This window comes from Lethenteron reissneri, chromosome 26 (assembly GCF_015708825.2).
Source record: "Lethenteron reissneri isolate LAM-NWPU_2019-01 chromosome 26, ASM1570882v1, whole genome shotgun sequence".
Classification (NCBI taxonomy): Eukaryota; Metazoa; Chordata; class Hyperoartia; order Petromyzontiformes; family Petromyzontidae; genus Lethenteron; species Lethenteron reissneri.
This window is the reverse complement of record NC_083804.1, coordinates 6,538,504-6,553,013: the sequence shown is the minus strand read 5'-3', so window position 1 is coordinate 6,553,013 and position 14,510 is coordinate 6,538,504. Positions and strand designations below refer to the sequence as shown.

Here is a 14,510-nt window from a genome sequence, read left to right as displayed (position 1 = left end):
CCTGGTGTGTGTGTGAGTGTGTGTACACATTAAGGATCAAAATGTGGACTCTTTGATGCATTGACTGGCGGTGACATTTTTGATCGCTTTAAGAAAGCCAATGAATCGACTTCGGCTTCGGCTTGGTTTGGCACTGGAGGAGTTGCGGCAGGTGGGGCGAGGGGGTGGTGGGTTTGGGGGGCAAGAAGGGACACACGGGCGACAAGAGGGTCGTGCCTGCCAGCCGTATCGGCCAAGCGAGTCGACTGCTCACAGCATCCGTTGCAGGTCGTTAACCAGCCGTGCGGCGCCGATTGTGTCAGCGAGCGCCCAACTCTTGAGTCGGAAGGTCACCGTTTCACATCGTAGGTCATCAGTTGTTTGTCATCGTTCCTCACAGGGGCGGTGAAACGAGGACCGCTCTGTAGGAAGTCAGCAGCGATTGTCTTTTGGAGCGGGGCTATACTCGGCCACCGGCCATGTGTCTCGTTAGGCATTCCGGGAGATAGGCCAGCACACACACACACACACACCTTGACTGCTCAATTCAGTTACTGAAGAAGCTCCCGCCCAGCGCGCGGAGCGAAACGTCGGCCAACATGCCGAACGACGCGCGACACAACCCCGAAAACACACCGGAGAACGAGACAGCACAACCGTGAACGTCTACTCGGTCGTAGTAGTAGCGCAGAAAATCGCCAAGGCGACGGTGACGTGCTTCGGCCATTTTCTCAAGCAACGTGAATCAGTCCCCTGGCGTTCTTCGTTTTAATTTGTACAAAGCGCTCGGTGGCTTCCTCCCGTTATACTTAGCAGGGTTGTCCGAGAGCCAGAAAACATCCGCTCAGCAGCGTTTCCTTTTTTTAGACGTCCTCATTTCCTGCTGCCCTTGCCTCCGAAGCATTTGCATCATCATCATCATATCCCTGATAATAAGACAGCACCACGTGACGACGTGCCTTGGCAGCAACGCACATGTACAGCCTCTCATCTCGCTTGTCAATCCGAACGTGGTGGGTGGGGGGGAAGCACGATTTGGTGGTTGCCCGTCAAAGCACTTGCCAGGCTCAAAATCTGCTTAGCTTCTCAAATCCAATGGGATTGGGCATGTGTTCGAGGTGAATTTGGGTATGGTGGGCTTGTGAATATCTCTTAGAATCGGAAGGGTACAACGTGAAGCGTTGCTTAACTTGCTTGTTCTCCCATATAATACAGGGCAAATGGGTTTTTTTGTTGTTGCAATTTGTAGAGAAACTCATTATGTGCTCTGATGGAGGATTAAATCTAGTTTTGTTTGCAGCTCTCTGTCAACCGACTGCAGGCTGAAGACCTCCCCACACTGTATCGGTCTTGGGGGTTGTTTAACCATATCTCACAAATGAATATACAAACAGACAAAGGTAAAACATTAAAATAAAATTTGAGTGAGTGAGTGAGCGTGTGGTCTTTCTGCATCAATGTTTAACGGCAGTATTTGTTTAAAATAGGCAAACCTTGGCACTGGGTTTGACCTTCTAGATCTCATCAGCAGAGTCGGGCAGCTAGACCTGTTAAACACATTTTGCGAGATGTTAACGGACAAAAGTCATCCAGTTAAGCCACGGGACTTGTCAAGACAATTTAGTCAATTGCCTTTAACAGAAAACGTTTTGTTGGAAAACACTGTTTCTGGTCAAACAATATACTGTCCATTAAATGAGACTCGCTCTCATTTGGCCTATGTCTTTGTTTTTAAGAGCTATATAGACCGAGTGAGCCTTACCTGGTAAAATAAAAAATAGTTGATAGTTTAATCGCAGTTGCTGAACACTGGCCCAAAGGCCTAAACTGCCAAGCAGCCAGACACAAACAGCAACATTGAAAGTGTGTTCGACTATTTAACTTTTTACTGAATTGAGTAAGGTTATGTGAATTTGGGTAACATAAATATATGGTGGCAGGAGTGAATGGGTGGGTGAATTGGTGATGAATGGCTGAGTGTGGTGAGTGAGTGAATGGGTGAGTTAATGGGTGAGTGTGGTGGGTGGGTGAGTGACTGAATGGGTGAGTAAGTGAATGGGTGAGTGTGGGTGAGTGTAGGTGAGTGGGTGAGTGAGTGAATGGGTGAGTGTGGGTGAGTGAGTGAGTGAATGGGTGAGTGTGGGTGAGTGAGTGAGTGAATTGGTGAGTGTGGGTGAGTGGGTGAGTGAGTGAATGGGTGAGTGCGTTGTTGAGACCCACAGTGCGGTCAAACAATGCTGTGTGGATGAGACGAATCGGTGAGCCTGGTAGACTGAGACCTCACCACTGTGTGGTGAGTGTGAGTGAGTGGCTGAGTGGGTGAGTGGGTGGGTGAGTGAGTGGATGCGTGGGTGAGAGAGTGAGTGGGTGAGTGTGAGTGAGTGGGTGAGTGAGTGATTGAGTGAGTGGGTGAGTGGGTGAGTGAGTGAGTGGGTGAGTGAGTGAGTGGGTGAGTGAGTGGGTGAGTAAGCGAGTGAGTGGGTTAGTCAGTGAGTGGGTGAGTGGGTGGGTGGGTGAGTGAGTGAGTGGGTGAGTGAGTGGGTGAGTGAGTGAGTGGGTTAGTGAGTGAGTGATTGGGTGAGTGAGTGGGTGAGTGAGTGGGTGAGTGAGTGGGTGGGTGAGTAAGCGAGTAGGTGGGTGAGTGAGTGGGTGGGTGAGTGCGTTGTTGAGATCCACAGCGCGGTAGATGAACGCCGCGTGGATGGGACGAATCGGTGATCCTGGTGGACTGAGACCTCACCATGGTCTCAGCACCGTCGCCGCACAAAGTTAGACAGCACATCGCATTGTGCTCCAGTGCAATCTCTATGAGAAACGAGACGTAGAGGTTGCGCACACATAATTGGCACAAATCACGGCAAACAGCTCTCATTTCCAAAACGGCATGGGGAGGCCCTCATCCAGTGGTAGATTGATACTGGGCTGGAAATTATTAAACAAACCTTTACTTCTTGAGAGATCTCCATGCTACAGCACAATTGCATTTGTATCATCATTTATACCACTGGCACTAATGAGTTTTTTGGTTTCAAAAACTATTTATGTTACCTCTTTTATCTCCAATCTTTCTATGATCAAAGCGTTTTATGTTTTTGCTGTTGCATTTGCTGGGCATTAATGCAAACAAAAAGCAACAGTCGTAATACCGTTTGCTAAGAGGGAATATCGTCCCCGAAATAGTTGTGACTCTCACGTTTCCCAGGATCACAGGCAGCGCAACACCCGCTCGCTATCTAACCTTTGCAGAAGCCAGAAACTTCCTCCCGAGTTTATTTTCGATTTGTTTTTCGGCGGTCGTTTTCCTGTTTATCCTTTTCCCCTCTCTCTTAATTCTTCCAGCTGACAACTCCCTGCCCCTTTTGTTTCTCCTCCGTCGCATCCCTGCTTAATGTGCTCCTCTTCCTTCCTCTGTGCAGCGGAACTTCCTGTGCACAGCCCGCTGATGCGTGATCCTCACCGTGTCACGAGGTGACCTTTATAACTGATCGCACGACTGGGGGGTGCGACTCTGCTGACCTTACTTACCTACCCACGCGTTCATTCAATCGCTAACACGCTCACTCACTCACCCGCCGACTCGTTTTCGTCCGTTCGTTCATTCTCTCACTCGTCAACTCGCTCTCTCTCTCTCTCTCGTCTATTCACCCGACCATCCGCTGACCCGCACGCACGCTCACTCTTTTTAAATCCTTTATATTAAGTTCACTTGCTTGCTTGCTTGCGCGCTTACGACCGTGCAAATCTTTCGGTCGTTTTTTAACCCACTTCCCGTGATCCAATCGAGCTGACATTTTGCACACAGACTCGTTGTGCGTGACAATTAATTTTCGTGAAAATTTTTTTCCTAATTTTTACACTTTATAGGAAAAAAACAATTATATTTAATTACCAATTGCTTAATGGTGGCAGGCAATCATCTGACCCATAGGTGGCAGCCATCTCAAGCCAGAGGACGAGAGGACTCTAGCCGCCACGCATATAAAGGATTTATAGTGAAAAACTTTGTTTTTAAGGGTTAATTTTTTCTCCATCACCCATCTACTCTCACTCTCATCCACCGTGGCTAGCTACTTTGTGTTATAGCCAGCGTGTCCTTAAAGGCATAACTCATTATTCAGAGCACATAAGAGAGGACCAGACCTCTCTCTCTCTGGCCCGTCTGTCTCCCGTGAAAAGAACCGTTGCCCGAAACGCCGCCTCCCGTATACTGTTTCCCTTAAAGGCCACGGTGTTATTGACGAAGGCGTTGTTGGTTTTTGTTACGCGACAATAGTTGTGGTTTCCCTTCGGCTTACTCAGCGATGTGTTTTGGGTGACACCATCCGCGGATGCAATTTAGCATCGCACTCAAGATGAAACTTGTCTCCCCGCACGTACATAAAGCGGTGAAAATCAGTCATCGAGCTGAATTAGGAAGCAGGTGAGAGAGTTTATAGACAAAGAGAGAGAGAAAAAAGCCACTTTTGTAATAGATGCCAGAGGTATAAATGCAAGAGCAACACATATGCAATGCAAGTTAATTTCATATTTCAATAAATAAATAGATATATCGACACTTCCGTTGATAGCACTGCCTTTCAAATAAAATCAAAAGTTTGTTTCGAGAGGCCAAAGAGGCCTGATCTCTTAGCGTGCCATGAAAAAGGAACATTGCCCTCAACGTTGCCGATGATTCACTGTTCCTTTTAAAGCCACAGTGTTGTTGATGAATCGCGCACCACTGCCAACGCAGTATCGCCAAATTATTCGCTTAGAGTAAGTGAATAAGCCTATAATATAATAAAGTAATTGGGATAAATAATAATAATACATAACGCCGTGCAAACTCACTGGAAATATGAAAAAGAAATACGATGTGCTATCTGGATAGACGAGACTTAATGGTATTGTTTCATTTAGCAATTTCAAGCGAGCGAGCATTTCGCTAACCCTACTGCTGCACGTGTCACACAGTGCCCGCCATGTGAATGGGGAATTTCCGCCTCTGGCTCAGGGCTGTCCACAGGAAATTAACTCCCATCCTCAATTGAGCCAGATACAACTGTCACTGTATGTGTACCATGACGAATCGCATAGTATGAAAGTTTTTAACTCGTCAGATTTTATTACATTATCTTTATCAACTTTGACATTGATGATCCGTAAACAAAAAAGGTGTCGTTAACCCACCACCACCGACACAGCCAATTAGTAAGGTTTGCCACGTAAACAAAACGTGATAATTAGTTTACTACTTCAGCACTAACCAGTGTGTTGGAGAGTAAACCCACAACATTGACAATTTGAGTACGACGTTTTGCTGCTGCTGCTGCTGCTGCTGTTTAGCGGAAGAGCACAGACACCTCGATCACCGCCACACCTGCGATCCCACGTGCTCGCCACACAAAAAACCACCGCCACTCCGGATGATGCCATCGAGTAAATCCCCACTTACAGGGGACAGCTCATAGGTCTCGCTCAATTACAGCACGTGGAAATGAAACACACCCCCGCTCTATTATTCACAAGCCTCGGAACGTTGCCAAAACTGAGTTTCAACAGAAGACATTGTAAAGTTCACACGAAGAATTCGCACATTTTTTTCATCCATTATACAATTGTGGTTATATCTATTGCGTTTTTTTACCCTTTATTTTTAATAAAGAGGCTTTTTTTTGTTAAGTGATACGTAGCTAATGATGCTTACAAAAGAAGCACAACCAAAGGCAAAATGCCCAGTGCTCAGACTTAAACATTCATCAGTCATTACCCTTTCTTGGGATAGCTTCTCTCTGCATGGACGGGTGTGTGGCAATGGAGTTGTTTATCCTAAGGAGCTTGCAAAGAGCTGGTAGCCACTCACTGTAGCTTATTTACAGTGTCGTGACTATCCAGTCTTTATGGATGTTGAACTTCTTTTGCACCGGACGTAGCCAACCGTGCTAATACAAGATCCAGTCTACAGCCAGTGCACCTGCACTGGGGCCCACGGACCTAATAACGACAAAAAAAATGGAAGGAAAATTGACTTTCTGAATCTTCCACCTATCTTCCAACAGCGTTTTAAGGTGCGAGTGGAAACGTTGATACGAGTCAAACCAGGCAAGCGCGTCGTCTTCGCAAAGCGCGGGTGATCCTCCTGGCAGATGATTGCCCCTTTAGCAGGCAGGGAATTACCTAATTGCGCCGCGACAAAGCCGCGGCCGAGACAGGGTGTGGGCAGCAGTGACATTCACGCGCGAGACGTCGTCTGCGCCGCTTCTCGCAAAACAATACTCCAGTGTGACTTTCCCCACTCGCTGCTGCCGTCTCCCCGAGACTCCTTAGCCTCGCCGCGACCCGTTTGCACACAATTGCGGGTGACAACGCCCACCTCGGTCGACAGGGAGGTGCATCAAGGGTGACCTCAGCCAGCGGTACACATTCCTCCGGCTCATTTAGCCAGCGCATTTGCACAATTTTCGTTCCAAATGGCACTGACAGAAACACATCTGAACGCATATATTGTATTTCAAACAATGCAATGCCACCACAGGAGAGTAAGTGGGCTCGGGCAGGACACGTCGCTTCGAAGGGTACGATGGCCGGTGGTCGAGAATGATAACGCAGTGGCAGCCAAGGAGTGGAATGCGTTCAAGAGAGAACGTGCGCCGAGGAGATGGAGCAACGAAGATCAGTTCGTGCGCAGGTGCTGGCTGGATTGTTCCATTGTAGGATCATGAGAGGTGGTGGCGGGTTCGAGAGGCCTTCATCCAGCAGTGGATTGACCATGGCTGATGATGATGATCATCATCATCGTCACGGAAGAAAATACTGCGATCTGATGGGATGACCACGTTTTTAATTCGTCGAGTTTGGTGGTCTAAACGACGTGGCCAAGACGTTCAGTTCTTTTGAGCTGGTGGATTGGACAAGGCTGAGAGTATTGCACAGTACATGCGATGTGGTGATCACGTGACATGCATGCAAGGCATGAGTGGAGTCGTGCCTTCCTGCTGTTTGTGAGCATGCCTCCTTTGCATATTATTCCCACTGTGCTTTCAAGTTGTGTCCCTCCAACAGATGTCTCCAATTTTCTTTTTGCAAGCTTGTGGTACATATCCTAGATTTTTTTCCAGTGTTTTTTTTATTATGTTTATTTTTTCCTCCGATGTTCTGTATAGTCGCTTTGAGATGACCAAATTTGAAAGGCGCTTCATAAAACGTGCATTCATTTCCAGGCTTTTATTATCAATCTATCACTGGACGAAGAACTTCCCAATGCCGGTTCGATCACGACCGAAGTGCCGGATTTCAGTCGTTATTCTCGAGTTAATCACGGTCAGCCCCACGTGCTGCGTTTCCGATTACAATCTTTTAGATTCAGTTAGACTCTTACAGGCACTCTTCGCAATGGGGTTTTTTGTGTGCAGGCACATTGAGTAAATGCCACACGACAAAAAAAACAACTTGCAAGGATCTCCAGTGCGCTTTTGTGAAGCATGGCGACGTCCAGGCTGTTGATAATGCATTTGGCGTCGCAAATAGGCCCTGCTCTTCACCGCCCTTTTGGCAATGTTTGTGCCACATGTGCGCATTCCATCACGAGAAACGCTACAAATTGCAGCCAACATTTGCATGGCCTCGAGCAACGTATTTTGATCATTTTTAATACAGTGCAGCAATTGTAACATCAGAGATAATGATGAGATTTCAATGTGATCTGTGTATATCTTCTGTTCGTCATCCATCCATTACCGTATTACCGCGCAATAAGCCAATGGTTTCTGTGCGCAGTATGTTCAGGAAATAATCGTCCTCTCGCAATAAGATTCTTGAAATGTACAGTATACTTGCGGAACATTTACTTTTAGACACTTTGCAGTAAATATTTTAAAACTATTTTGCCTTTTAGCTGTAAAAGTGCATTTTTCGGGAGTGGTTTCGGGACGTTTCAGGCCGCAGCACTGCGGGGGAGTGCAGGCAGTTTGTAACGTCTCTTACAAAAAATATTTTCTTGACCTCAGACATTTCAATATTTTTCCGCAAGCATCCCCAAACTCAGCCAGATGGTCAACTTTTCTGAAAAAAAAAGTCAGTAAAAAAAACGCACGGTTAAGTAAGTTGTGTGTTTTGGCCTTACTCTTCTTCTTTCTTTCGCAGCACTTAAATCGCCTCGGGTACGGGCAGAGCCCCGGGCTGCCCCTGGCACCAAGCAAGATCTTCCCTGGCTTGTACGAGTTCCCGCATCCCTACTACCAGAGGCCCCCTTCCATCGGCCAAAGAATCCAAAGGTACCCCCACTTGAATAAACACTCCGCCGTGTTCGTAATCTCAACCTTGTGGCAGAGCACTCGGCTCACGACGCCGATGTGGCAGGATGACTCAGGGGATCAATTCCCTGAGCTGGCATCGCTGAGGATCCTGGGTCCTGGGTGGCCACCCACGATGATACTGGTTCTGGAGCTCAGTGAGTTAGTGATCTAGGCCTGATCACCAGTAAGTGCACGAAAATAATTGTCATATGGAATCGTGTTTTCACTTAATTTGGCTCATTGCAGCTCTGAAATCGACTATTGGTTTTGATTGATGTGCAATGAACACTCTTTGTAGGACATTACAATGTATGCACAGAGTGTGGATAAAAAAGAATAGTAACAGATACTTTTAAAGAAGTTTTGTTTGGTTCTAGTAGTATCTATGGGGGTCCCTCATGTAACACATGGCATTTCTAGCTGCAGAGTTCCCAATTTATTTTTCCATGTGCATGACATGATGCCAATATAGTTGTGGAAAAAATAAAACGTAAATAAAAAGAAACGGAGGTTTCAAATCTCAATCCGGGTGTGGTTCAACTCAGCTTATCATCCTTCTGAGGCCAATAAAAGTCAGCAGTGGGTATCTGAAAGACCACATCGTCCCGTCAAAGGAATGTGAACTTTTCTTGACTAGCTTTAGGCGCATTGCTATGTGGATCAAAAAGTATTTTCCATATAATGTAATCGGCTTTCAATTTCTTCGATTCCTAATAGGCCTTGTGTAATTTGGATGTGGCATGAATGTAAACCTATGTACCTTATTTACTTCACTTCTACAAAATCAAGCACGAAACTGGGATCGGGCTACATGTGGTCGCAGTAAAATGAAACTAATTCATTTGCTGACTGTGGAATTGGCATTACACTGGAAATTATGTGCATTCCTCTTGTGACCTTTGCAGCAACTTGAAATGAACTGGTGTCCTAGCTTAAGCCCCGGCGAATATTCACATTGCACACGCGACACGGTGTACATTTTATATAAGCGGCGTAAACATCGCCAAAAAAATCTAAAGCCATACGGTTCGCTGTGTGCCTCATTGCTTTCACCAAAATGAAGCTGCCACCGTCGCTTTACGATTATTGGCGCACGAACCGCCCTTTGTGTCAATCCACTGTTGGATGAGGGCCTTCCCACGCGAGTGCGATCTTGGGGGTTGTTTGGCCATATTTCACCCACGCTCGTCAGTGTGGGTTGGTAAAGGGAGCGGACCAGGACTGTCCAGGTGGTGCTATTCAGCACGCAATAAAAAAAACAAGGTTTTGAATAGCCTAGGGGTCGCAGCACTGAGCTTGGTGTCTCCCGAGGGCCTGGGTTCGAATCCAGAGGATTCAGATTCCCGCGATTAAATCCAGTTCTCAAGTTTTCGAGAGTTAACGGGTTTCAGCCCATGCACAAATAATTACACGCAAAAAACATCAATACATTTGGCTTTTCACATACTTATACACAGATGTCCAGGTCTGAGAATTAAACATTTCGGTTTGACTTTAATGTGACATTTCATGATATATATTGCAGGATGGCATGGCAAGGTTGAGTGTTCTGAGTGTGGGGATGAAAGGGGTTACTTGGAGGGTTCTTAGAAGCAGTTCGGTAATATCTCCTTCCACAGGCTGTTCTCTATCTCATGAGGTGATGCACTTTGGTGATGCCGATAGCACAACTGGAATAAAATTGGTCGAAAGCGAAAAAAAGTGTTTGAATAAAATGTTACCAACCAGATGATAATCACTCCGATGCCAAATGAGTTTGGCACTAGTTTGCTCGAGCATAGAGACAACTATGATTTGGTTACAAATGGCCAGCACGATGCAATATATCTGACTACAGTATTAGGCCCGATTATATTTATTGTGAAAAATACACGAAAACCAAATAACTCGTAGAGTATTTTATCATAAAGTTCCATTATAATTACTGATCATACATATTTAATTGTTCCAGTTGTGATGAGGGAACATATTCATTGGTGAAATAAACTATGATTCTTTCCACCATCTCAGCCAAAATAGAGCTCTTCACCGGGCGTAGGCGACCTGTAGCGTTGCAGTAAGAGAGAGTCAGAGAAAGGGCGAGTGGAAGCTTCAAATCAAGTTGGAGAGTGAAGTGTTGAGAGCCTATTCCCACACGCTGCTCGCTGACACGTGCCGTCTTTCTCGGCGTAGCGGCCTGGCTGAGTGGTTCGGCCTGGCGCAGGAGAGCGAGGCCTGGCAGCAGTGGCAGCGCCGAGGCTTGCACCACTGCGACCGGCGGCTGGGCAAGCTGAAGGCGCAGTTCCGCAAGGAGATGGACCTCCACAACCACGACTCCATCTCGCTCGCCAGCGCCGAGACGCCGCCGCCGTTCTTCGTGGGCATGCAGAAGGTGCCCTCCTCTCTCGCCCACACCGCTCTCCACTACCCGCTCGTAGCCTACGCCACGTCGAACACAGTCACGAAAGCTTCAATTCTAGAATTTGGAAAGATTCTTGCGCAATCATCTTCTTCCGAACAGGTTTACTGACGTCTGGTTTTTTCACATTTCGTAGGTTTTCACGATCATTAAAAAAAATGTCGTCAAAAGATGAGAATGAACATAAACGCATTCAAGCGTAACATTATCATTAAAGGAAGTACTGTTACTCATGCAAATAGGGGAATTACCACCAGTGCCTGGCTTTGTGGAGGTGATTACAGTAATCCATCACTTGCCACACGTTACTCCCCAACGCCGATGACGACGATTAGCCCCCGGGGCGCACGACGCTTTGTCAGGGTGGCCATGTGGGTGATGCGCGTAGTTCGAGGGCCAGAGTTTGATTTCATCATTATAATAATAATCACGCTCCCTATCGTGTGATTACGAGCCGGTGTGACCTCCGTGTGTTGTGCGATTTCACAAGGAGTGTTACGTGCTCCTCCGATCTCGGCTTTTTGTTGTTGTTGTTCGCGATTCGTGAACGACGTCCGTCGCTTTGAGAATTGCACAACGTGTGCCGTGCCTGGCCTGCGTGTGCCCGTGGCCACTTCTCGCCTGCGTTCTCGGGCACAGCAGCGGATACAACAAAACATCAGCTGCTGCGTTTGCAGGGGGGCAGGGGGGGGGGGCAAACCCCAAAAAACCTTCACGAAATTTCAAAACAATGAGTCAGTTGCCACCGTGTGTATAAGGGGCCGTCCATAAATGACGTCACGCACCTAGGGGGGGGGCGGTCAGACATTTGTGACGATGTGTGACGAGGGGGGGGGGGGTTTGAGAAATGTGACGTCACATCAAAATGCGCAACTTTAAATAAATATAGACAACACGTTCTACTTAATTAAATAGACTTTTGAATAAATGTTTTCTCCTACAACATCAGAGTGCAGCGCCACATTAAATACGCACTACAATGACAATAGTTTAAAGCGATTTGAAGCATGTTTTATTTGGGGGGGGCAGAGCTTTGTGACGTCATATTTGAGGGGGGGTCTGACTTTTTGTGACGAGGGGGGGGGGGGTCAAAAATCGTCCAAAATCGCGAGACGTCATTTATGGACGACCCCTAACCACCAAACCTTCATAATGTTATCATACTTGTGAACACTACACCCAACGCCAACCCAGCACTCGGGTCAAAGTCCAGGTTTCCTCCAGAGATCAGTGAGATGCACACCAACAGACTCCCTTTCAGATGAAAAAGAGACGTTAAAGCGAGTTTTTATTACAGCATAAAACACTTTCAAACGACCATTGTTGTGCGTTCTTTTCATCAACAAAGCGGTCTTAATTTTAGCTCCGGTGACATTTGGTGATGAATGCCCAACTGGTCTTTGCCTGCAGTGAGGTTTTTGTGTCACGGCGGGCTGCACAAGTGTTAAGACAACAGCTGTACTTGCCTACAGAAAGAAACATATTGTGTTGGTCTTGCTGACATTCAGAAAGGAAAGAAATAGTTTAGGTTGCGGTTATTCGCGTAGCGTCCACGAGCCGCCGGCCGTGGAATGTCATCATCGGATCGGCGAGAAAAGGCAACAGCTTTTGCAGAGAAGCCATGCCGTTGTATTTCCTGCACTTCCCATTCACACTTCTCTTCCCCCGTTGAAGGCCCTTGCGCTTTTCGGTTCTATCAGGTACATCTTTAATGGCGGACACACGCATTAATGTAAGCAGCAGTAAGATCTGCAAGTTAAAAGAGGGAACGTTGATCGGTGTCGTTGAAAGAGTTAACTGCGGGGTGAGGAGGTGTTGATGCGACTGAAAGAAATGCATTAAACGCATCGTGATTGACTGCACTTATTAACTTTAATCAAATAGCAATAATAAGGCACATTTCTTCGCATTCTACTCTTTTATATTTAACGCTAATATAAAGGTTTACACGAAAATAAATAGCTCACCGATGTGTTTCATTTCCATTCGATGTCAATTTTGTTGAAACCTTTTAAATTACTGTAAAACAGACCTGTACACATAAAATTACATTTTAAAAATAACACTTCGTTTTTTACTTCTGGAAAGAGGGCCAGCTGAGCAATATGTGGATCAACCGGCTTGAAATTTACACCCTTGTAGCTGCGTGTGTCCTCGCTAACAAACTGAACCCCGTCTCATTACTGTCGGTCCCGTTCACATTGTGCCGGCCACGAGACCCCTGGGGGGCCAATAACGCGTGCCTGTGTGTCGTTAATCAGGTTGTAACCTCCGGCGCGCTTGTTCCGTTACAATGCCGTCCTATCTGTGACCTTCCTAAACCTGCTCGGGGGCGTAACAGGAGGTCAAGACCACCCACGGCTACTTGCCATTCGACCCACGACCTCCTGACCTCCGCGTCCCCCCACTTCGTCACCTCGTGCTCGAGTGAACTTTACGACGTAGAAGCTCGTGGATGTTGGCCCGCAAAGCCGGCGACTAAAAGTCTATTTTATTTACACGTGGTAAGCACGAAACGGAGTTACACCGCGTGTTTGTTTTACGACGTAGGTTTCTCTCTCTCTCCTCTCTGTGGTGTCGGTGACGGTGATGCAGGTTTACGACCCGCTGGCCCGGGGGCGAGCCTTCCGCGTGGCTGACGACATGGACAGCGTGAGCGTGCCGCCAACGCCTGTGAGCCCCGGCGCGATCTCGCTCGCATCGATGGGCAGCTACCGCTCCGGCTACAGTGGGCGCGGAGTCACTCCGGGCAGGTCCCGCGACTCCGGCCCGAAACTCAGCCTCAAGGCGGCCGCCGCCCTCCTCCGGGTGCGTCTTTGGGAATCGGGCCCACCACGGCGAGAAAGAAAACGCAGCGGCCGCTGAACAGTACCGCTGAGTTTAAATCGTGTCGGTTAATAACAGCAGTAGTAATAATACTACAGGCAACTGTCGATCATACCCATACGTAAGTCGATCAACGGAGCTTGCGAAAAGGTTTTAAAAGTTTGTTTACTTGCACCCACGGGATATCTGGCATTCTTGTACCAGTGGAGCAGCTGTGTTTAGTTCTGAGCTTCATCGCAGATCATCATCAAAAGAGTCACTCTCTCCCTTGAGCAGAGCAGGGAGCCCCCGCACATTCTGTGTGGTTGAGGCAGCTCCAGATTGAGGGCATCAATAAAGCAAACCCATCAGCACATGGGCAGTTTACTTTGCAGTACTGGTCTCACTTGATTCATAGAATCTGTTATCTGGTGTTAAATAAAATAGTTTAACACGTAGACTTTCGCGACCAATATTATTCGTAATAAACGTTTTGGAGTTAGATCACGCTATTTATAAATGTGTAATAAACTAGTTTAAATAAGCAATTTTTATTTGACCAGGTAAAGCCCACTGAGATATTAGTTCGCTTATTGTTTTTAAAGCAACCTGGCCACAAATGAAAGCTCAACAAAGTGGCTCATCATGTAGAAATTTAAAGTCGCCAAATAATTAAAATTACGTAAAAGAACGATTCTAAATGTTTAGGGAAAAACCGGAAGACCCGGTGAAAAAATCCATGCGACCACGTGGAGAGAGAGAGACACCGCAAACTCACAACGCAGGCGTGCGTTACGAGCCCAGGGTCAGAGCTGGGATTTGATCTCATTGCATAAAATGCAGAAAGCGCAAGAGGCTCCATGGGCTCGGTTCGCTTCATGAAATATATTTAGCCATCAGCTCGTGGGATCGCTGTATGTGCATGAACAGCCGTATGGTAAATCCATGCTGGCTGGGGGGGGGGGGGTTATTTGACAATACTTCACCAAGCGGCAAACCAAAGCAAGCACCCTTCCCTGTGATCATGGCAATGCAGAATCAGAGAGCGGTGGTCA

The 14,510-nt window shown here is 47.0% G+C and overlaps 1 protein-coding gene across 2 annotated transcripts in view; it reads left to right on the top strand.

The window, feature by feature from the left end:
- The window catches only part of LOC133347559 (inactive rhomboid protein 1-like), a 74,743-nt gene that overhangs the window by 39,518 nt on the left and 20,715 nt on the right, over positions 1-14,510 (top strand). For both annotated transcript variants that reach the window (XM_061559932.1, XM_061559931.1), the window contains exons 3-5: positions 8,101-8,231; positions 10,425-10,623; positions 13,246-13,458. In XM_061559932.1, the coding sequence (XP_061415916.1) occupies positions 8,101-8,231; positions 10,425-10,623; positions 13,246-13,458 (543 nt within the window). The remainder of the gene's footprint in view (positions 1-8,100; positions 8,232-10,424; positions 10,624-13,245; positions 13,459-14,510) is intronic.